The following is a 24,760-nucleotide window of genomic DNA, read 5'->3' as shown; positions in this document are numbered from 1 at the left end:
ACTGTTTCTTTAAGAACCATAACAAACGCCTTCTATGGAGGACTGACTTTATTTCCCCTCATCTTACTATTGTTAGGCTGCTCCTCAAGCTGTCTGCATCCAAGGCTGCTTTATGAGCTGGACTCTGGACAGTCAAATGGCTCTGAACTCGGAAGGCCATATACTTGTTTTACTATGGCTTCATATTCCACCCTTGTAATTTTAAACTTAACTAATTCTTAAGTTTTTCACATGTATTTACTGGGAAAGGTGTGCAAACCGCAGCACACGTGAAGGTCAGCAACGAGTCGGCTCCATCTGTTCTCTCTCTCCACCATGTGGGCTCTGGGATCCAACTCAGGTCATATTCACTCCTTGAGCTGCTTGCCAGCCCTGGTCCCACGTTTTTATTTTACACTGGGATCCATAAATTGTATGACCGTCCTGATTGTATCTGAAGGTAGAAATACTCTCTACTGGTACATCACTGTGTGTCTCTTCCCAACTCGAGGTTCGGTGCCCTCATACAGCTTGAAATGGGCCATGGTAGACTTTGGTGCACACTGGATATCGGGGTAAGGAACAAGGGCAAAGCATTCGCAAGCACAGTTTGGCAGCTTGAGCCGCACATGGAGCCTTGCTCCTGTGACTGCTTAGAGAATTCTGCAGTGAGAAAGCAGGACCTTTGGCATCGCAGTTTATTTGTGTTCGTGACAAGGAAGAGAAACAATTACCTCAGCCCCAGCATTATTTCAAAATCTAAATTCAGATCTTCTGCGATTGGAAAGTGTCACGCTTAAAATATGACACCCCAGGAACGTACAGGAAAATCTGCCCGAATCCGGGCGTGCACCAATGTGTGGATAACCGATTGAAAATCCCGCAGGGCAGGTCTCTTTTTCCCAGGCAGGAGCTGCCCCTCCCCCACCTCTGCTACACCGAGAGCTCACTGGGGAGGGGGCTGGGTGATCCTCGCCAGCTCCGGGCTGGGGAAAACTGTCTGCTTCCCACCATCACCACCATATCCTCCACCCACCCACCCACTGCCTGCACGGCCGCGAGCGCAGAGTGATGGAGGCCTGGCTGGAGACGCGCTGGGCGCGGCCCTTGCACCTGGCTTTGGTGTTCTGCCTGGCGCTGGGGTTGATGCAGGCAATCAAGCTCTACCTGCGGAGACAGCGATTGCTGCGAGACCTGCGCCCCTTCCCGGGGCCGCCCGCCCACTGGCTCCTCGGACACCAGAAGGTAGACCGAGGGAGGGGCGCCGCAGGATGCTGCAGAGGAAGCCCATAGCTTAGCCGCTCTTTCTTTCCCTCCCTTGTGGCTCCGGGTTATTCTTGGACTTCCCAGTCCAAGATGGGGTGGGGTGGCTCTCTGTAATACTGGAGTCTCTCTCATTTCCTTGGAGAAGGATCGCTAGAGAGGGGGGTTATTTGGGAAGCCTGAATATATAAGAACGCTGGGTGTCAATTCAGTCTCAGTCACCTGGGCATATCTCCCACGTGTATTGTTTAAACTCAGTATATTGGTCTAAGTTATACATATTAGTTGTAGAAAATGTGCAAAATCGAACGCAATAGTTCTCACCCTTGATTCATTCTGACCAGAAAGAAATTAACTGTGTTTTCTAAGATTCCTGTAAAGCCGGAAGCGGCCCCGCCCCACTGCTCCGAGAATACAGGGTGAGAAAGATTTGTTGAGCGCAGTGAGACAATCACTTGTTCGGTCTCTCCTGTTTTTCAAATCCACTCCCAACGCGGATTCTTAAATTCTGTCAACCCCCTGGGAGTAGTAGTTGTGTGCTAAGTACTGGGGCTACGAAAAGAATATGCGTCCTTTTATCTCGAGGGGCCCAAGTAAAGTACAGACTTGAGCAGCAAAGAAACTGAATATCCTGGGTAAGGGGGGATGATGGTGACTCCTAGAAAACGCTGCAAAGGGACTGCACAAACCTCTCTGGGAATGGATGGGCTGGAAAAGGGTGCACTGGCTTTTTGCTCCTCGGTTTCCTGAACTATATATTTCTGCCACGTACCATGTACCGTGTCCCATGTGCTGACTAGAGGTCCTTCAGGTACACTCCCAGATGCGCATTTACCACACTTTCTTTCTTTTTTCTTTTCTTTGTTAATTTATTTTGATTGTTTGGGTGTTTGGCTTTGAGGGTTTGGGTGGACAGAGTCAATCACCATAGTCCAGGCTGTCCCGGAACTCACTATATAGCCCAGGCTGTCTTCAAACTTGCGGTGATCCTTCTACCTCAGCCTCCCAAGCCTCACGCTGGATAGCATGAGCCGCCATGCTTAGGGACCACACAATTCTCCTTTCATTCATCCAGCTATATACTCTTAGGCTGGCTCCGAATCTGGGCCATTATAAATAATGCTGCAGTGGGCATAAAAGCCAGATGAAATAGCAATTAATTATTTTGCAAATACCCAGAAAATGAATCACTGGATTTTTTTAGATTTGTTTCATTGTATGTGTACGAGTGTTTTGCCTGCATGGATGTATGTATAGCATATATGTGTCCTGTACCCACAAAGAGACCTAGTTCCCCATCTCCTGGCCTGGAACTAGAGTTATGGATGGTGGTGGACTGTCATGTGGGTTCTAGGAACCAAACCCAGCCCCTCTGCTTTAACAGCAAGTGCTCTTAACTACCCAGCCATCTGAAAAATGTTTTTAATCTGGCTGTCACAATTTTAGTTTTTATGAGTTCTGTCTTATGCTCCATTTGTTCTTCCACCAATTACCTTGTATTACATAAAAACACTACACTTGACAATGGCCATTTCTCTTTCTCTTTTCCTTCCTTCCTTCCTTCCTTCCTTCCTTCCTTCCTTCCTTCCTTCCTTCCTTCCTTTCTCCCTTTCTTTTTTCCCTGAGACAGGGTTTCTCTGTGTAGCCCTGTCCATCCTTACTCTGTAGACCAGGTCAGGCTTGATTTACCTGCCTCTGCCCCTGAAGTGCTGGGATTAAAGGCATGCACCACCACCACCCCTCCCCCACTGACAATAGCCAGTTCTTAGGCTCAGTATTCTTTGGGTTGGCACTTTGAGCTGAGTGAGGTCATTAGAGGTTTTCCAGGTGAATCGAGGTCCTGCTGACTTTGGCTAGCCTGGCTAATTCACCGCAGTTCACAGCAGGTCAGATAAAGGTTGACAGTTATTCTAAATGCCTTGGTCTCTTCTTCCTGCTCTATTATCTTTCCGCTTTTATCTTTTAACTGGCAAGCCTGGCTGTGCTTACCTGATGTCAAGGTCCCAAGAAAACAAGAGGGCAAATCTGACCTTGAAAGTAGTCTTTAAACCTTCGAGCCCTGTGTGCTGCTCTTGCATTGATTTATCAGAGCCAGTCATATGAGCAAGTCTAGAGTCAGGGTGGGAGAGCACAGAGCACATGAATACAGGGGACATTAATAAATTAAGATCGTTGTCAAAGTGACTAAATACATCCTTTATTAGAGTTCTAACATTTTTCATAAACTGCTATGTCGTATCTCCTTTGATGTGTTAGTTGCAGTTTTCTGTAATTTTTTTCTAAGCCTTGCATATTTTTGTTTCCTTTCTATTTGCCTGTTGTCTTTTGCTGCCTAACAAATTTCTCACAAACTTAGCAGCTTAAAACAACAAATTTTATCTCGTGCAGTTTATGTAAGTTTATATAAGGGTTGGCGACTCAGTAATGGCTTCCAATAACTGGGTGATTCTGACTCCAAGTCTTTAACAAGGTTGTGTGGAGGTGGCGAGGGCTGCGATCCTCTAAAGGATTTACTGGACGGGATCCACCTCTGTAACAAGGAGGATCCTGTTTGTTGTTGGGGTTTTTGTCCTGCCCGGTACCCCCAGCTGTTTAGCCCCAAAGAAAATCGCACATAGATCTCTATAAATTATAAGCTGGTTGGCCCATTAGCTGTAGCCTCTCATTGGCTAACTCTCACATCTTGATTAACCCATTTTTCTGATCTATGTTAGCCATGTGGCTCAGTACCTTTTTTCAGTGGGGCAGATCACATCCTGCTGCTTCGGTGATCTAGGCAGGAGTGGGAGGAATCAACTTCCTCCTTCCCAGCCTTCAACTTCCATTTACTCTGTCTCTTGTTAGAGTTCATTTTCAACGCCACACTTTCTAGAACTTTAATTAAGAAGTTCTCAACTGAAAATTGGAATAACCTGAAAGTTGTCCCGCACCTCTGTTCTGCCAGCTACTGAGAGGGAAGTGTTAAAGAGGTGACGCTCAAGAAGAAAAAGGTGGTGAAACAGCTTCTCTCCACTCTGCTGTGAACTTTTCCTCTCGTTAAAACCTTCAAGAAATGACAACATGCTGAAGTGCTGTAAATTTCTAGATACTTCCACTCAGTTCCTGTGACTGCCTTGTTGCAGACTGGCCTGTGAAGCTTGCAAGGCGCTTTGATTGTCAGTTTTGGGGGGCTTTGTCCTATCATCTCTTTTTTTGCTTTATCAATTCGCAAGCTATTATATAGTATGCATACAAATTTTGACCATTCCGCCTTCCTCGTAGACTAATCATGTTACTATGAAATGTCCCTTCTTATTGAGCCAGAATCCTTCCCTTAAAGTCTACCTTATCTCACATTAGTGAAGCTACATCAGCTTTCTCTGTTAATACGAATGTGCAAGATTTTTTCTGGCCACGTGGGGCCTTTTAAAAATTGTCTTCTGTCAACACATATATAATTTTTGTGCACTCTAACAATGTTTGTCTTGTGGCTGAAACCCTTAGTTCATTTACATGCAGTATAACACATTATTGGTTTGTTCAAGAGATAAACTTGTTTAGTGTTTGAAGAACCTGAAAACATGTCAGACACTTAGTGAAATGGAGCATTAAGTTTCACTATCACTGCTCCAAAGTCAGCCAGCACCTGTCTCAGTTTCAGGTTATGGTTTGGATCTGAAAGATCTCCATTTGCTCACACGTCTAAACACCTAATACCCAGCCAGCGGCAGTTTGGAGAGATTGGCTAGCAGACAGGAGTCACTGGAGAAACGTTGAGACTTACAGCCCAGTCCTGATGTCTCCTCTGCTTCCTGGTTTGCCATGATGTGAACAATCCACAAGCTCCTGCCATCAAACAGTGAGGCATGACGTCACACCTTCCCTACCGTGATGAGCTGTGTTCCCTGAAACTGTGAGCCAAAATTAATTCCTATTTCAAACTGCTTTTGAATATTCATCGTCTAGTATGCAACAGGCCCTCCATAAATGCTCATTGATTGTGAATGAATACATATTTACACTGTTAGAAAACCTCATGGTGGCTTGCTGATACAAACACAGGCACCATTTCAGGACCTAGATCTTGGCCTTTTAGTGGATCTGAACTCTCCAGAGACCAGTTCGTGGATGAGTGGCAGACTGATAACACACAGATTTGGAGTGCGGTTTTCTACCTCTTCTGAGGATAAGGACGATCAATGATGTGAAGTCACACAAGGAAGAATTTCAACAGTCTTATGCTTCCTCAAAAGTGGAGACCCCATGATCGTGCTCAAATGTGTATAGGCATCCCGACCACACACACAAACACTGTAAGAAGATATAAGGAAGGCCGGGCGGTGGTGGTGCACACTTTTAATCCCAGCACTCGGGAGGCAGAGGCAGGCGGATCTCTGTGAGTTCGAGGCCAGCCTGGTCTAGAAGAGCTAGTTCCAGGACAGGAGCCAAAAGCTACGGAGAAACCCTGTCTCAAAAATACAAAAAAAAAAAAAAGATATTAAGGTTCAATTTCCAGGGCCCATATGGTGGCTCACGACCATCTGTAATTATAGTTCCAGGGACCCAGTGCCCTCTTCTGGCTCCTGCAGGCACCAGGCATGCATGTGGTACCCATACAGACGGACAAACAAAACAGAGATCCATACAAATACACCGTTAAAGAATAAAGAATAAAAAGGAAGAGCGACTGGGGATGAGTCCCAGCATCAGCCTCGGGCCTCCACATGGATATGCACACATATTATGAGCACCTGCATACACAGCTGTGCCCACACATATTCAAACATACATATACACATACATGATATAACACACAGAGAGAGATAAGGGAAATAAAACAGAGAGAAGCAAAGGTTCCTCTCTGGCTGTGGTTTGTACTTTGTAGTTTGCATTATAAATGCTGGATGCTGACTGTTCATGATAGCTCACACCTGTATCCTTGCACTCAGGAGCCTGAAGCAGGATTGGTGTGATTTGCAGGCCAGCCTGGGCTACATTATGAGACTCCATCTCTGCAAAAGGAAAATAAATTCTGGAAGCTGAGAGTTTTGTCTCTAGGTTTGTTTTTAATTCCAGGAACTTGTAGAAATAAACCTTCTGCTATTATGGGTAAAGAGCTGGATGTTTTTGTGGAAGGAGTTGGCAGGCTTATAGAGAGAAGTGTTTGTTGTTAAGTCATGAGGAAGAATTACTGATCAGTAGTCAGAAAACTGAAAAGGGAGACGGAACAGTGAGCTCGTCAGTGGTCACGTTCAGTTTGCCAGCAGGAAGATTTGAGTAGGTTCCAGCGTAGGAAAACAAAACCTGCAGCCTTCCAGCCCAGTTTCTAGGCCAGTGATGTTCTCAGATGGAAGAGTGAGACTTACCTCACTTCATCCTCTGCCGGGAAAAGCATACAGGATATATCACTCAGTAAGGCTTTGGTTCAATGGTGGAACGTGTATTTATACTGAAAAACAAAACAAAGCAAACAAACAAAAAACTAGCCTTGTTTAGGACATTATCCCCAAGTTTAGAGATCTTAGAGAAAGAACATTTGCCTCCATACATAAAGGAGACAGATCGCTCTGCTGCACAGCCCTGTGTGGGTCCTGAACACACCTGTGTCGGTGTCAAGGCAGTATCGGCCCAACCGACTCTAATCTCCTGTCCTTTCTCACTGTAGTTTCTTCAGGATGATAAAATGGAGAAGCTTGATGAGATTGTCAGAAAGTACCCTTGTGCCTTCCCCTGCTGGGTAGGGCCCTTCCAGGCATTTTTCTACATCTACGACCCAGACTACGCAAAGATATTTCTGAGCAGAACAGGTAAGAAATGAGACAAAGCTCAGAGTCCTAATCCTCCAGGAGTGAGCTGCACATGGCCCACAGGCCTGATCTGAAGCAAAGATTAGCCCTGGGCCTGGAAGAGACCCTGAAAGAGTATGGAGAGGGGTCAGATCTACAAGGGTTAAGGGACTTCCCAGATACCCCCACCCCAGTTCCTTGACCCAGGGCCCCATAAATCCCAGCTGCCACTACCAGCCTGGCCAGGGGCTACCTTTGTCTCCTTGGTTTTGGAACTTTTGAGTCAACAACCCTGCTTCACACGCTCTTCATGATGAACAGAAGTCTCCAGCGGAAATCAGAAGCCTGCCTTACCAGTCCGAACTCTTGGTTATGGTCCAAGAGGTTCTGTTCCTTTGAAAAGCATAGGTCCCTCCTCCCCCACCCACCCAATCTGTTTACATATTCCTATTATATAGCACAAAGCCAAAATGGCCAGTTTGAGCTCTGCCACCTTTGTGAAGATCTCACATCTAATCTTTCCTGGGTTTTGCATTCCTCACCCTTAACAAAACCTAAGTAAAACAGACCTTTCTCTGAGCAGCTCTGTATTCCTCTGTCTCTCTGCTCCAGTCTATCTAGAGTTCATCTCTTCAGAAGAATATATTTACGTTTGAATCACAAGAACATTAGAGGCCCTTGTGTCTCACTGTCTCATGTTTTCCAACAAGCATATATGTCCCAACCCCCATTCTGAAACTTGTCCACCCCCAAGCAAGCCTGCATTGTTGAGGGAAATAGAAACCAGGAGAGGATATGAGCTTAGGTTCTGGGACTTGTTCTCTGGAACAGAACCAAGACTTGGGTTTTCCAAGCCTCCAAGGTTGTAGAAAGTGACCTGGGGTTCCCTGCTGTCCACGGTCTGCACTGAGTACAGGCAAATGAAGAAAGTTTTCCCCGGCTTGAACTGGTCATGAGTGTTTTCCCTAATGCTGCCTTTTCTTTCCTCTGCTTGATTCTGCAGACCCAAAGAGCCAGTTTGTGCACCAGTTCACGACTCCATGCATTGGTATGTATGTGCCAGCCACTGCCACGCCAAGCCACTTTTCCATAGCAGAGCATTCCAAAGAGACTCGCATCCGAACTCCAAAGCATCAAGAAAGGGACATCAAATGCATATGACATGAATGCGGAGTGAGGGATCATCTAGGAGGAGAAAAGGAACAAGCTAGAGGGAGGCAGGGGATACAAGGGGTTAGGGTGGGGGCAGAGGGAGGAGGAAATGAGTGAGCCCAAAGGATAATGACACATAAATATGAAAATGTCATAAGGAAAATCAATGTTTTGTATTCTCACCTAAGAATATCATTTTTAACATTTAAAAATAGAGCATGGAGACCTGAATTCAACCCACCTCTAAAAGGGGGCATGACGGTGAGCTCTTGTAATCCCAACAGAGGGAAGACAGAGCAGGCAGGCGCCGGGCTGGCCAGTCAGCCTAACCATTTGGTGACTTCCAACCTCCGGGGAGCTCCTATCTCAGTTTAACAAAAAAGCAAACAGTGGATGACACATGAACACACGTTCTAAAGAGTAAGATAGATCTATGAGGAGAGCCACCTAGGAGAGGGTCCAAGGGGACCCAAAGGTCAACCCAGCAGAGCGTCACACAGCACCCTTGTCCGTTTCTTTTCTCAAAGTCCCATTTTCAAGGGGAAAATGTGTGCAAACTCTTCCACATCTTAGCTTCACTATGGAAGGTATTTAATCTTCTCACCTCTCTTGTTTTCTTTATTTTCCTTCTTTTCAGAGTTCTCTTATTTTTTTATATGACTTTCAGTAAAAAATTTTCCCTGCTGTGCCGTTTAACTCTACTCTGTGAGCAGATAAATTAGGCTGCTTTCTCATGTAGTTGATGGTTTATTTTAGACTGGAAAGAACTTAAATGAAAAAAGAGAGGCTTTGGGTTCGAAGCCCGTTAGATTTGCATGCTACTGTTCACTTTAGTAGACGACACGATCTTAGGGACAGAATCGCTCTATGTCTTCCTCATCTTTGAAATGAGCATGAGAGTCGGTGTTGTCGCTGCTGAGATGAATGTTGTATTCCCAGCGCTTTATGCAGTGGCCAGCATTCTAAGAGAACCAAACCAGGCATCCAGATCCTGGCAATTTGTAAGCACGCAAAAAGGATACCATTCATAAAACCCCAGCACTGAAAGCTGGAAATGAACACAAAGTCCCACCCAAATTAATGCCTGCTGGAAAAGGGAAAACCAATTTTCTCCAATGGCATGTCACTGGGTATATCAACCGCAGTCTGGGAAAGGCCCCATGCCCAGGAGCAGTGGACCAACACAAAACGGGCTCCATGGTTTATCGTACGCTTTGTTTTGATCTAGTTTTGTCTTATTTATTTTGTTTTTGTATGTTTTGACTTTTATTTTTTGTTTTTCTTTTTTGAGAGAGAGAGGAAAAATATAATGTCGGGTGGGCAGGGAGGTAGGAAGGATCTAGGAGAAGCTCGGGAAATTGAAAGAATATGAACAAAATATATTGTATGAAAAATGTTAATAAAAATATTTTAAAGGTTGTCATTCAAATTTAAAGTCCTTGGAAAGCTAAATGTTTTAAGATATATTTTATTTTTATTTATGTGTTTTTATGTGTGTAAGTCTGTGTGTCTGTTTGTATGTGCTCATGTGCATAGTTGTCCGTGGATGCCAGAACAAAGGGTTGGATTCCTGGATCTGGAGCTGCATATGGTTTGAACCACCCAGTGTGGGTGCTGGGAACTGAGCACCAATCCTCTGCAGCAGCAGCAAGTATCTCAGCCACTGAGTCATCTCTCCAGCCCCTGTGAAATACCAGCCTCGATAAGTGTTTTCACAAACCAGAGCTCAAGGGGAGGCTATCTGGGATCAGATGGATGTCCTTGCCTTGTTTCTGATGAATCTGTGTTCGTAGTAATGTTTATAGATTGGTCTGCAGCAAAGAGAAGGTGGATAATTCTCACGTTTCTACCATGAGCTAAGGACGGACTGGGTTGAGTGCCTTATGTGTGTGGCCTCATTGAGTCTGCGCAGCACAGGTTACCACATTCCATTGCTGAGAAACCACATCTCACCAGGCATCAGAGCTTCTCGGGCTGTGGAACACTTTCTCTCAGTGATAAATGCACCCACCCCAGGTATAGGCATCAGAGCTGACACCGTCTTCACCTGTCTGTCATTCACTTGGCATTCACTACCTCTTCATGACTGCCTGTGGCCCGCATCTCTCCTCGTCTAGCAAATGCATGAGGTTTTGTTCATTTTCTTTCCCAAGGACGAGGACTCCTGAATCTAGATGGACCCAGGTGGTTCCAACACCGCTGCCTCCTAACTCCTGCGTTCCATGACGACATCCTAACAACCTGTGTGGACGCGATGGCCCACTCTGTGAACACGATGCTCGTAAGTGAAACATTAGATTAGACACTTCTGTAGTGGGTTAAGAAAAATCAAAGCTGATTTCTAGAAATCAATCAGAATACAAGTACCCACTGAGTAGTGATGTCTATGGCGGCCTTTCCTGAATTCTTCAGGTGGTTAAAAAAAGAAGAGATGGTTCTCTGTCTTAGAGTCTCGCATTCTCTGGTGCTAAGACTCAGGTCGCAGGTGCTGTGGAGACAGGTAAGGAAGCCAAGAGCAGCTAACTGGCTCAGACTTCAGAGGTAGCTCAGATTCATACCCTATAAGCTGATCTGCACATGTCAATAGTAAGAACAAGAAACTCCCAGGCAGAGCGGTGTAAGACAAGGATTGAGGCTGGAATGGACTTGGCCGTGGGCATGAAGGACTGGATAAGTGTTCAGTGCCTCTGTCACCTCCCGTAGGCGGTGCGGGATCTTGAGGTGAGTGGCACCTTCCAAAGAGTCAGGGACTGCAGCAGAGGGGCATCCCTGTTGGGGTGGCTTCTGGTTTAGAAATGAGTTTTATTGAAAGTTCTATTGGTGTAGAGATTTTCACTTTTTTAATGTATTTATTTTAAAAACGGACAAATAATTAATACCGTTTTTTCGTAAACTTCAAATACCACAAAGCCAAGTTTTCCTCCTTACCTGCAAGCCTTCCTTACTCCGTTCACTGGGAACAGGTGTTACCAGCTTGTGGCTGCGTGCCATCCTCTGTGGGAGTAAAGTGGGAGACATCAGTGGGAGTTCTCAAGGCAGAAGAGACTCCAGGCTCAAGGTCAGATGGAGAGAGCATTTTCCTCAGCGCCGGTCAATGTCTGGCACAATTCAGCTCCACCAGTGCCCGGTTTAGCCCCAGCACATCTAGGAGCCATTTCTAGCCTCTACGTTCCTGTGTGTTTCTCTGCGTTCCTCTCGCACCGCCTCCTGCTGCACGTGTCCAGAGCACCTCAAACTCAGACGCCTGCCCCTCCCCTCGTTTCTTCCAAACCTACCACAAGGCTCATCAGCTCTCCTCAAATGCCTGAGCGGAAGTATCGCACTGAATTCTATTAATAAGTACAACAAATACATGTTCATCAAAAAAATTGACTCTTACAGGGCTAACCACTTAGTTGTAAGCCATCCAACCAAATAATAGACACTTGGGTGAAAGGCTTTCAAATTCCGCTTTTCATTCCGTCTCCGACCATTCGGGACCCAGTTTGTCACCTGTAGGTACTCAGCATTCGGCTCCTAGGTGACACCTGTAGATGCTCAACAAACAGAATGGACTAAATTTTAACATTTCCATTTATTTGCATTTTTACACACACACACACAAATGCTTGTTGTGATAAATGTATTTTTAACTGGGGTGGGAGCCTTTTGGCAACTTAGCTGTCAGAAAACGCACTTCAGGCTGTGTGAGGAGCTCCTGTCTGTGGGGATGTTAGAAACAGCGCCCTGCAGCAACTCTTCTTCCAGTGTCTGGATATGAAATGTTTTTTGATTGCTTTTATTTTGGATTATTTTTTCTGTTGTTTTTCAAGACAGGGTTTATCTGAGTAGCCCTGGCTGTCCTGGGACTCACTTTGTAGACCAGGCTGGACTCAGACTCAGAGATCCTTCTGCTGCTGCCTCCCAAGTGCTGGGATTAACAGTGTATGCCATCACTGCCGGACTTATTTGCAATTTTTAAATTAAATATTATTATTTCATTCCCTTTCTTCTCCTCCTCTCAACCCTTTTCGTGTTCCCCCTTGATTCTTCCTAAATTTATGACCTCTTTTTCTTTAATAGTTATTGTCACATGTCTATATAAATCTACAAATATAACGCAACCTTTTAGTGTGGGTTGTATGTATGTGCTTTCAAGGCCAATCACTTAGTATCGAATAACCATGTACGGGGTCTAATTCTCCTCTCTTATCTCTCATTAATTGCTTGTAGCTCTTCATCTAGGATTGTGGCCCCAGATCTTCCCCTTCCACATTAGCATGCTTGTTGGTATTGCCGATTACTGTATATAAGATGTTTTTGGAAAATGTTCTGAGTTTATTTAAATGGGGGGGTTGATAGCAGTGATGGGATATCTAACAAGCTGGGGGCTGGAGGTAGAGCAAGCCCTGGGGGAACCCCATGCATTGCTGTCTGTCTTAATTAGGGGATGTGTGGAACTCTGTGCTGTTTGGTGCAGAGCCATGACAACCCCTGAGAGACCATTTGCCAGATGTGAAGTGTGCTTCACGCTCTTTCTCACTCACTTAGTGTGTGTTTTCCCTTCCTCGTGCCCAAAATAAACACATGAGTTATTTACTCCTGGTCTTTGGTTCCTGTAGGGTCAGGGTTTTTGTCCCCGAGATGATAAGAGCAGGGTTAGGGAAAAAGCAGGCAAATAAAGACCATTTGATGATGTTGATGATATTGATCTTGGCCTCCTCTGCCAGGATAAATGGGAGAAGATCTGGAGCACTCAGGAAACAACCGTGGAGGTTTTTGAACACATCAACTTGATGGCCTTGGACATCATCATGAAATGCGCCTTTGGCCAGGAGACCAACTGCCAGATAAACAGGTCAGTGATGGGGCATTAAATGAGCTCTGTGATCTAAGTCAATTATTAACCCATTGTTCCAACTCTTTCTTCTAGCACCTATGAGCCTTACATGAAGGCAACATTTGAACTTGGCGAAATCATATCTTCTCGCTTGTACAACTTCTGGCATCATCATGACATAATTTTCAAATTCAGCCCTAAGGGCCACTGCTTCCAGGAGTTAGGCAACGTGATCCATCAATGCACAGGTATAAACATGGGCCAGTCTCATCTGTGGGTCACCCAAATCCATGCACCATCATGCCTGTCTTATATGTAGAAGGATAAGTCTCACAGTAAGTAGGAAGTGAATTCTTGTTCTTAATGGAGCTTTAATATAGACTCGTCTCAAAGAATTACAACTTTAATTACCTTTAAGGTAAGTTTGCACCTCACCATTATGTATTATGCAATTTTGTTATATGCAATTATTACAAGTACATATATAACAAGGGAAAAATTTAAGATTTTAAAATGCACATGGCATGTGGCTTCCTTAGCAGTAAATTAAGTAATAATCGCAAGCTAAAATGCTGGCACAGAACAGGCATAGAGGAAAAAGGAGGTGTGTGTGTGTATTCAAGACACCCAAAAGCTTTGCATGGTAGTGTGTACCTTTAATCCCAACATTCAAGAGGGTGAGTAAGACAGGTGATCTCTGTGAGTCTGAGGCCAGCCGGATCTACGTGACGAGTTCCAGGACAGCCTGGAATTTTGCCATGTGAGTATTGGGAATTGAGCCTGGGTCCTCTGGAAGAGAAGCCAGTGCTCTTAGCCACTGAGCTATTAGTCCAGCCCCAACAATGGGTTTGTGGGCAGTTTCACTGATGTTCACAGTTTTTTTTCTTTAATTTATTTATTTATTAAAGATTTCTGTCTCTTCCCCGCCACCGCCTCCCATTTCCCTCCCCCTCCCCCAATTAAGTCCCCCCCCTCAGCCCGAAAAGCAATCAGGGTTCCCTGTCTGTGGGAAGTCCAAGGAACCCCCACCTCCATCCAGGTCTAGCAAGTTGAGCATCCAAACTGCCTAGGCTCCCACAAAGCCAGTGCGTGCAGTAGGATCACGTTCATTCCCCCATTTCCGTCTCCTGGCCTCCCTCTCCTGCTGAAGCCCCTCTGTCCAGCTACTCTCCCTCATGCTTCCATGACTTATTTTTTGCAACTTGCTGAGTTTAATTAGTTTTGTTTCCATGAGCATGGGTGAGGAGCTAAATTCTTGACGCACAGAAAATGTTTTTAAAAATCAAAATATACTACTCGGCTTACTTCCATCCAAAATTCATTAAAATTTATATGAAATGGTAAATTCAAATACAAAATTGACCCCAATTAAGACAGAAAACAAATTTCTGTAAAAGGTGCATGTCCATACTCTATCTGCCCCATGTTCTGTTTCTGTCTGTTTGTTTGCTTGCTTGCTTGCTTGCTTGCTTTTGGACTCTTTAGCTATATATGTGGGGTGTTTTCTCTGATGGCTATTTCATTAGATATTTTCCATGGAAACAAGATTTGAAACTGAAGAGGAAAACGGTGATGGTCCTTTGTAACTCACTTAGTGATTATCTTGAGTACATTGTTTGCCTACTGATAGAAACTAAGTTTCATCTCTTCTGTGTGAAACTTCTGTTAAAAGTGGTCTGTTGGTGAAAAATAAACCACCCATGCAGGTTTAATGTATTTAGATATAATATATCCCCTCTGGCCTCTGAGAGCAGATAAGACATTACACTTTGTGTAGGCTCTGCCTTGCTTTATAATGTATTTGGTTGTGATTGACTTAGCTGTCCCTTCGGTAATGAATACCTTTAATTCTATGCAGAAAAGATAATCCAGGACAGAAAGAAACTCCTCAAGGATGGAGTAAAGCAGGACGACACTCAAAAGTCTCAAGATTTTCTGGATATTGTCCTTTCTGCCCAGGTAAATGCACCAAAAGTCTAGGTCCGCTCACACAGCTTGCCAGCCGTGTGGGAGGGTGGAGGATGGATAGGCAAAGGAAATAGAAATAGAAAGACAGAAACACACCTTCTCTGCTAAATGCAAACTGTAGAGTGTTGTGAGCCATGGCTCTTGGTGCAGTCTGGAAGAAAGACTGAAACCTGTAATTCACCAGGAATCAGAGAAGACTGAATATCTGTTTGCTATGATTTGGAAGCTATACAGATACCAGGGGTTTAGAGACTTAGGGGAAAAATGGAAACATGGATGAGCAAACCCTTTCAAAAGAAAATGTTGAAAAATTCGATACATTTGAAAGGGTGAAGAAATTTTCCAAGTGCTTATGCAAAGCCTGCTTTCCTTTTGGCTCTGAGCAGAATAGGACTTGTCATATGTGTTTGATAAACTGAACTAAAAATTGAAACCTTTAGTTGAAACTCTAGCGTTTCTATAAAACTATCATTTGGTTGGTGTCTCCAAACATCTGTGAAGTTTGGAAATCGTGACATTTCATTCAACTATCTCTGCTGCTTGTTGTAGGCTGAAGATGAAAAAGCCTTCTCAGATACTGACCTGCGATCTGAGGTGAACACCTTCATGTGGGCAGGGCACGACGCCTCTGCAGCCAGCATCTCCTGGCTTCTCTACTGCCTGGCTCTGAACCCTGAGCATCAAGACAGATGCCGGACAGAAATCAGGAGCATCCTGGGAGACGGGTCTTCCATCACCTGGTAAGATCTGCAGCCCTCAGTATGTCATCCTTGCACTCCTTTTGAGGCTGTGCTTATTTCTTACCCTGGTGCCTTCCTGACCACAGGATCCCAAGGTATGTGCATGCCAAAGCCAAGTAAGCAGGCCACTTGTCTCTTCTTTCTGAAAAGAACCCCACGTTAGCCTTATTCTCTGCAAAGGAAGTTCACTATCCAAAAATCACCCAACACTATTTTTTTCAACACAGTGTTGCATTTGTTTTGCTTTTTGTTCTACAGATTCACAGTAGATGGCCAGGTCAAGCATTGTCTCACACAAAGATATGTTTGTCTGTGTAATCACTGCTGCTGGGAGGATCCAAATGGAGAACCTCCTGTCCTATCACCTTGTTGGCTATCCCATTTCTTTTTATTAACTAAACTTGGGAGATTATGATGTCTGTTTCAATGCTCCATTTTGTCTGTTGTAGATACTTAAAAAAAAAAAAAAACAAAGCTAGGCACAGTGGTGCATGCCCTTAATCCCATAGGGCAGGTAGATTTTTGTGAGTGTGAGTTCCCCATGGTTTACATAGTGAGTTCCAGGACAGCCAGAGCTACATAGTGAGACATGTCTCAAAAAAAAACAAAACAAAAGGAGAAGGAGGAGGAAGAGAAAAAGAAAAAGAGGGGAAGGAGGAGGAGAAGGAGAAGGAGAAAAAGAAGAGAGGAAGAGGGGGAGGGGGAGGAAGAGAGGAGAAGAAGAGAAGAGAAGAGAAAAGGAGGGGAGGGGAGGGGAGGGGAGGGGAGGGGAGGGGAGGGGAGAGGAGAGGAGAGGAGGGGAGGGGAGGGGAGGGGAGGGGAGGGGAGGGGAGGGGAGGGGAGGGGAGGGGAGAGAAGAGAAGAGAAGAGAAGAGAAGAGAAGAGAAGAGAAGAGAAGAGAAGAGAAGAGAAGAGAAGAGAAGGAAATGCTTGTATTGGCTTTTTTCATTCTTAATTGATCTAAATTTGAAAACAGTAATTGAGTCCCGGCCAGGTGAAAAGCCTAAAGTCCAAAAGATCTGCTAACTATTCTCTCTTTTAATGGAAGAAAGAGAAAAAAATACTACAAAGAGCACATTCTTAAAGATTTTTTTTTGTTTTGTTTTGTTTTTGAGACAGGGTTTTTCTGTGTAACAGCCTTGAAACTCACTCTGTAGACAAGTTTGACCTCAAACTCACCTGCCTCTGCCTCCTGAGTGCTGGGATAAACCACCACTACCCAGCACAAAGATTAATTATTTTTTTAAGAATGTGGATGGGAGTGTCTTGTGGGGGTATAGGCACATGAGTGCAGGTGCCGCAAGTCCAGAAGAAGGCATCAAATCCTCTGAAGTTGGAGTGGTTGTGAGCCACCAACACGGATGCTGAGAACTGAACTCGGATCCTTTGCAAGAGCAACAAGCACTCTCAACTGATGAGCAATCTCCAGCCCCAGAACCATTAAAATAAAACTCTATACATACCTATTATTTTCATTAATGAAATTTACATGTGACATTCAGAATATTTTAAGCAATTTCTCTCTTTGACTTTTTGTTAGTCCATTTCTATGTTGGTTTAAAATCCTTTGCTTGTAGGCAGTGGTGGCGCACACCTTTAATCCCAGCACTGGGGAAGCAGAGCCAGGTGGAGCTCTGTGAGTTCAAGGCCAACCTGGTCTACAAAGAGAGTTCCAGGACAGCCAGGGAGGGAGAAACCCTGCCTTGAAAAACCAATAATGATGATGATGATGATGATCTTTGCTCAGGAAGATTTATATAAGTTCAAGGCCAGACTGGTCTATTCAGAGAGCTCAGGCCATTGAGGGCTATGTTGTTGGAATTTTCTGTCCCACCAGCCAGTTCCCAAATAACCACACAGAGACTTATTATTAATCATAAATGCTCAGCTGATAGCTTAGGCTTATTACTAACTAGCTCTTACGGCATAAATTTACACATCTTTCTTAACTACATTCTACCATGTGGCTGTGTACCTTTCCTCCGCATGGCATACTCATCTTGCTTCTCTCCACGTCTCCTGTGAGTCCGCCCTTCCTCATCCCAGAGCTCTCTCCCTGTTCACAAGTTCCGCCTAACCTCTTCCTGCCTAGTTACTGGCCCTTTAGCTCTTTATTAATTCAGTGAGAGCAACATATCTTCGCAGCACACAAAGAGATTATTCCACAACAGAAGGCTACATAGTCAGACTGTCTCAAAACAACAACAAGGGGGCTGGAGAGATGGCTCAGTGGTTAAGAGCATTGCCTGTTCTTCCAAGGGTCCTGAGTTCAATTCCCAGCAACCACATGGTGGCTCACAACCATCTGTAAGGAGGTCTGGCGCCCTCTTCTGGCCTTCAGGTATACACACAGACAGAATATTGTATATATAAAAAATAAATAAATATTCTTAAAAAACCAACAACAACAAACCAAAATTTTTCTTTTTGCTCACATTGATATGGGTAAAGTTGTGTCTCTTAATTATGTAAGTGCCAGAGTAGACACAATTGCCAATTTCTTTCTTGGCCTTGATGGGGAAAGAATACAGAATTAAAGTTTTACATTTTTCAATGGCCAACACCCTCATTAAAGTAATTCATCAGAAAAAGAAACAGAAATGTGATCAGACAGAAATGACTAAATACACGTAGTCATTTTCCTGATCTCACAGCTAGTTATACAGATAAACCATTTATTTCATCCTTTTCCTGTTCTCATTTCAGACTTGCTCTGGGGGAAGAGTTCTTTTCATCTCAGAGGCAAAATTCTTAAGGAGTCTCCTGGAGTCCCATCTACTGAAATCACAAGCCACTCTCAAGCCAGTAGCTAGCCTATCTAGCCCAGAGCACTGACAAATCGCCACTCACGTGCTTGCCCACCTAGACCCTCTCTCTCTACCCCTCCTTGACCCTTTGACTTGGAAGCCAGTAGAGTGAGAGGAGTCTGTTGTTGGCCTGTCTTATTGGCCAACTTCTCCCCAACCCAAGACTCTGTGTCAGAGATGATTCCCGTGTGAAAGGAAACTGTCATGGTCATGTCAAACACTTTGTGCTTTTCTCGTCTCTCGGTCATTCCATCTGCTGGTATCTTGGAGACTCTTTTTCTAGAACTTTCTAGTGCTGGTTCATGGGGCGGGGGAACTCTGGAAACAGTGTTTCTCTGGCTGATCTGGGGCTCTCCCTCCTCCTGCTCAGCTCACTGACTGCCCAGATACACCTGTGCATCCCTACCTCGTTCAGCTGATCTCCCTGCCAGTCTGTCTGCTCTGAATCACCTGTGATTGGTTTTGTGCTTCCCAAAATCCGGGGAAGCACATACCAAACCCTCTATGTAGCCCGAAGTCAGTCTCCCCCTCTTTAGGATGAGTAGCACCCGACTCTGTTTTCCAAGGTACTTCAATATTTCAATTCTCTTTACATATTTTTTTCTCCAACTTCTTTAGCCTCTTGTTCAGTCTTTAGCTGTGCCTTATACATTCTTCTGTTATGTGAAAAGCTACGGTTTGCAGCACTGCTTGTCAGAATCCTGTTGTTAAGCACGTGGCCTCGGTGTGTCTGCCCCCTCTGGGACTTCCGTTGACATGGTGACAGAAAAGATCACATTTTAACAATATGCTGTATAAACCCAGATGAAATCACAACAGTGGCACATGCTAGGAAAAGAGATCAAACAGAAAACAGTCACTACAACGTGGATCTGGTGTCTCAGTCACTTCTCTCCTTTGTCCTCACAGGGACCAGCTGGATGAGATGTCATACACCACGATGTGCATCCAGGAGACACTCCGCCTGATTCCTCCCGTCCCATCCATCTCCAGAGAACTCAGCAAGCCCCTTTCCCTCCCAGATGGACATTCACTGCCTGCAGGTCTTCACATTCTCTTCCTAACCCTGAGATCCTGAAGGGGACAGTGATGACGACTAGTGGGCTTTGGAGCTTCTTGGGATGTCTAGTAGCCTGGGCAGCTACTAAAAGCTCGGAGGATACTTCCTTGATCCTTTGTGAGCCTCAGTGACCTTCCTAAGCCACATAGCCAGTTAGAGCTGTGAGGTTCCAGTCTCATTTTGAGAAACCTAGCCAAGGGTTTCATCTTTTGTGACATTGTCTCTAAGATAATCTTTGTGAGACCCAAGTGGGTCTGGACAGGAGAGGAGCACCATTGTGTTAGTGTAGGAGACAGGAAGGGGAGTCCTTATCCCCACACCAACTTAGAAGCGGACAATACTTACCCTGTATAGAACCTTCAAATACATTGTCTCGTGTCCCCCTTGGAATGTGATCTTAACAGACATGTGTTCAGTACTTTATAGTTTACAAAACACTTGTGAATAGTTTTGATATCTCCAAAAACCCATTGGGAAAACCCCAATATGTATATAAGGTTCACAGATGAGAAGCAAAGTTAGAACTTCTAGTGACCCTGTGTGTGAAGTCAGATGTCTCTGCGCAGGACACATAGGTGGCAGCAGGATCACATGAGATATCACTTCCCTTGTCTGCTTTCGTGTCCACAGGTCAACAGGAGAGCTGAGGGCAAAGCCTGCAACCTGTGGCTCTGATTTTGTGAACAAAACCAGAATTATTTTTTGATAAGAAAATGATGCTCAAATTCCCTCTTCTTTGCCTTTTATTGTTTTAACTACCAACCATATGAATATGTGCCCAAATGTTTAACCTTTCACAGATGAACAGTGCCAAGAGAAATTAGCTTCTGGATCTTCAAGGCAGAACAGAGCAGTCTCTGTGGAGTGCTGCCTAGATGCTAGATGTTAACAGTAATCCAAAGCAAGGCAGAAACCTCAAGTACAGTTTAGCTCTTTGGCCAGATACCAACGACTCCTTAGTATAAAATTATGAATATGGCAAATAATTGCTTTGAAAACTACAGTTCAACCCCAAGCCCGTTCTCCCCGCGTCCTTCCCTGGTGGAGCGTTGGCACGCAGCTCAGCGGGAGGACATCTTCCCGCACACCCCAGCAGTTTTCTGTTTCCCTCCTGCCCCAGGAATGACTGTGGTTCTCAGCATTTGGGGTCTCCACCACAACCCTGCCATCTGGAAAGACCCGAAGGTAAGATTCTCTTCTGTGGACTGCTTTAGAGAGTGGTGCTGAGTGATTGCTGTGTTGATAGTTAAGCCTGAAAGCAGCTGCACTGTGAACGTAAATGTGTAAGGCTCACCGGCTAACGACCTTGTCCTCGCCTCATATCCTTTATCTTTATTGCCATCTAAAGACCTTAGTCCCAACTGTCACTGCCTGTATTTCAGTCACTCGCCTGTCAAGCTCTTTTGAACACCTAGTAGATTTCTGCAGGTCCGCAGCTCGTCAGTAAAGCAAAGTGGGCAGCTCAGCGTCTCTTTTATTGTATGAAGCAATCGGGATCCTGGTGATATTAATGGCACATTTGTGTTGCTCAGTTCAAATGTTCCATAAAGGAACTGTTTGTGAAGATACAGACAGAGTTTAGGGGAAGCAAATGAAAGTGGGTATCTTTTAGAATCATTAATCTTTTCTAGACCTGATGGACCCCAGAGCGGAGAGTTACCAAGCCTGTAGGAGCTAGACAGGAAACATCAAACGGGCCCATGCGGAAGAGATATTGCCAGTCTAGGACAACCAGCAGGGAGGAGCCAGCCAACGAACAGTCAACACCCCAGACTCTCGATTGCCACCCTTCAGATCCCCATCAAATGCCTTGTATTGTTCCAAACCATGTGGGTCAGCTCTCTAGAGCCCAGAATAACCTCAGAAAGAGAGAAAGGAGGACCTGGACAGGCAAGGAGATGTGTAGAAAGCCTGAGCTGATTTGATATGCTTGAAATCCAAAACATAAGCACTAGTGTTTTCTTCTATGTAAACCACTAGGGCTTTCGATCTACTCTGTAGAATAGGAAGCTGGGAAATGACATCTCATTTGTGCTAGGTGGGTGCACTCTTAGACTGGCTAGCAGGCAGGTCAGGAGAGGGCCTGATAACCCCTCCAGGTCTATAGAGCTGCTGTCCATGTGGCCACTAAGCAACTTGGCTAATTGGAATTGCAATATGAAGTTTGAAGATACAGTACCCCATTCAAAAGTGAAATATTTCCTTAATTATTTGTAATAAGTACATGATAGACCATTTGGTTTAATGAAATCTATTATTAAAATTAATGCTATCCTCTTAACATATGGCCTGCAGAACAGTTTAAATATCTTCTGTGGTATATGTTTCTGTATTGGCACTAAGTATCACCTTAAAAGATGTGTATTTGTATTTGTCAAGCTGATGATGGTATTGTCTTCTCATTTCAGGTCTTTGACCCCTTGAGATTCACCAAGGAGAATTCTGATCAGAGACATCCCTGTGCCTTCCTACCATTCTCCAGTGGCCCAAGGTGAGGCCAAATTAAGCTGCTGAAAATATAAACAGAAAGCTTATTTATACCCATTAGCCCCTCTGCTCCATTAATTCCTCCCAGAACCCATCTCTTCACAAAGGACAGTACCACTTAATGTCACATCCCCTGAGTCATGCCTGGGAAAACAAGCCTGCACCGTAAGTATCGTTCACAGGCTCAATGCTAGTAAGAGAAACAATTTGTGGGTGACTCCAGCTGCTGCCTTCTTCATGGAGGGCATCACACTGAACCCTCCAACTCTACATTCTTACAAGGAGCAACCTAAGAACAAACTCTAAAAATCTCAATAATATTTAGTGTGAAAACTCGGCTTTACTCTGGTTGTGTAAGAGAAATTTTCTGGAAAAAAAGTAACACAAACACATCTACACACCCCAGAAAGATGACTCCCCAACAGATCGTGATGTATTTGCGCCTAATTTAGTGAATCACTGGCTTTTTGCTGGGGTTACTAACAAGAGTGAAAGGTTGTTTATGGGAACACGGTGGCTCTAAAGGTGCTGTGTCTCAGTTACTTTTCTCTTGCTATGAAGAGACACCATGACCAAGACAACTTGTAGAAGAAAGAGTTTACCTGGGTTACGGAGTTTGATGGTGAATCCATGATTGTCATGAGAGGGAGCGTGGCGGCAGGCAGCTGGGCATGGCGCAGGAGCAGTAGCTGACAACTTACATCTGGTCCACAAGCACCAAGCAGAGAGAGAAAGCTAACTGGAAATGGTTTTTTTGTTGTTTGTTTTTGTTTGGTTGTTTTTATTTTCCAAGACAGGGTTTCTCTGTAGCTTTGAAGCCTGTCCTGGAACTAGCTTTTATAGACCAGGCTGTCCTCAAACTCACAGAGATGCTCCTGCCTCTGCCTCCTGAGCTCTGGGATTAAAGGCGTGAGCCACCGCCCAACTAGTTGGGCTTTGAAAACCTCAAAGACCACCCTCTAGAGACACACATGCTTCAACAAGACACACCTGCCAGTCCTTCCCACACCATCCCATCAACTGTGGAGAAGACATCATCTTCATACATGGGCCTACTGGGAAGGGGCGGCATTCTTACTCAAACCACCACAAGCTGCTTCGCCAAAAAGTCCAAGCCAGTACAAGTGACCACTCACAAAAGCCGCAACCCTGGCTCTCTATGCACAACCTGGGCTGGTCTGAGAGATCTCTGGGCAGCACAGCTGCTCGGTTTCCTCCCCAGGAGTTGCTTACTGCTTCTGTAACTCTGGAGAGGCACCCTCATGAATTTCCAAGTCACAGATTGTCCAGATGTGAAGTCCGTCCACCTCTGGAGTTTCTTGAGTCCTTTCCCTCCCTCATGGAGAAAATGTTTCAATCAGAGGAAACCTCTGAGCTGTCGTAGACTCCAGACTGACCATTCTAGAAACTAACTCGTTTCTCTCCCTCCACAGGAACTGCATCGGGCAGCAGTTTGCCATGCTGGAATTAAAGGTGGCCGTTGCCTTGATTCTGCTCCGTTTCCAAGTATTTCCAGACCTCACCAGGCCTCCTGCCTTTTCCAGCCACATGGTCCTCAGACCCAAGCATGGAATCTATTTGCAGCTGAAGAAACTCCCTGACTGTTAGACACAAGGGGACAATGACTAAATTTCCTTCTGTTTTTAAGTTAAATTTATAGCCAATGGCCCAGGCAAATGGAGAAAAATCTAAGTCTGATGGGAGAGATAGAGGGCTGTGGGTTTGGGCCTCTCTACAGCTGCACATTACCCAAATACATTTTCAGGAAACACAGGTGACCCTGGATATGTATGACTTAGAGAGATTTTCAAATTATTTTCTAATGATTATTACTAAGTCTATCACTGGGTGACTTCTATATATTTTCTGTTTTTTAATAGTTTTCAGAATTATACAAATAACAGGAGAATGGATGTGTGCTGAATGCAAAATTTTTTAGCACTGGGAAGTGTAGATAAAATGTCCCCTCTCCTGGGCTGCACCCCCTGACCTGACAAAGCCTACTGCTTTTGCTTAAAGCAGAGTAATTTAGTGTGCATTTTTCCTGACTCTTTTCTGCATATTCCATATATAACGTCTCTGTGTGTTCTCAAGCATCAATAGTCCCCAGGGCCAGGTCACCTAGCTTCAGACCCTGGCTCCTCCACTTAAGCTGGATGTCTCACTTTGGTCCAGTCTCTGGATGGAGGCATGCTGTCCATGCCTCAGTTTCCTCACTTGTAAAACCTCATAGAATGGCTATAAGATTTAATGAACACACACACACACATAGTTTTTTTTTTGAGTAGCTCCTAAGGAAGAGAAGGGCACCAGGCACTGTTGGCACACACCTTTAATCCCAGCACTTGGGAGGCAGAGGCAGGCGGATATCTATGAGTCCAAGGCCAGCCTGGTCCACAAAGCGAGTTCCAGGACAGCTAGGGCTGTTACATAGAGAAACTCTGTCTCGACAAACCAAATAAGTAAATAAATAAAATGTATACACACTTTTCTTTATGAATTTTGGTTTTGAATCTTGAATAAGAAAGTCTAAACTTAGAATATTACAAAAGTAGTTTAAGTATGTTTCTGGAGCTAACTACTCTTATGAAGCCTGAATGGGGACTACTTAAAGATTTCTAAGTTCATCACTTGTTTGAAGCTAATCAGAGATTTGGGTGTCTTTTAAGGCCCTTTGAAAGGCTTTCAACCAGAGGTGGACCTAAGGTGAGCTGCATTTT

The 24,760-nt window shown here is 44.6% G+C and overlaps 1 protein-coding gene across 1 annotated transcript; it reads left to right on the top strand.

Annotated features, from left to right (window-relative positions):
* The first annotated feature begins 507 nt into the window (after positions 1–507).
* Positions 508–24,536, top strand: Cyp4x1 (cytochrome P450 family 4 subfamily X member 1). The gene is made up of 12 exons (XM_075945934.1): positions 508–1,224; positions 6,887–7,028; positions 8,011–8,055; positions 10,313–10,440; positions 12,869–12,996; positions 13,072–13,226; positions 14,837–14,937; positions 15,496–15,686; positions 19,403–19,536; positions 20,674–20,738; positions 21,962–22,044; positions 23,474–24,536. The coding sequence occupies exons 1-12, from the start codon at positions 1,051–1,053 to the stop codon at positions 23,646–23,648; spliced, it is 1,521 nt and encodes a 506-aa protein (XP_075802049.1). The 5' UTR covers positions 508–1,050; the 3' UTR covers positions 23,649–24,536.
* Positions 24,537–24,760: the final 224 nt, after the last annotated feature.

This window comes from Microtus pennsylvanicus, chromosome 13 (genome assembly GCF_037038515.1).
Source record: "Microtus pennsylvanicus isolate mMicPen1 chromosome 13, mMicPen1.hap1, whole genome shotgun sequence".
NCBI lineage: Eukaryota > Metazoa > Chordata > Mammalia > Rodentia > Cricetidae > Microtus > Microtus pennsylvanicus.
Note: the sequence above shows the minus strand (reverse complement) of the source record. Positions and strands in the feature narration are given on the sequence as shown.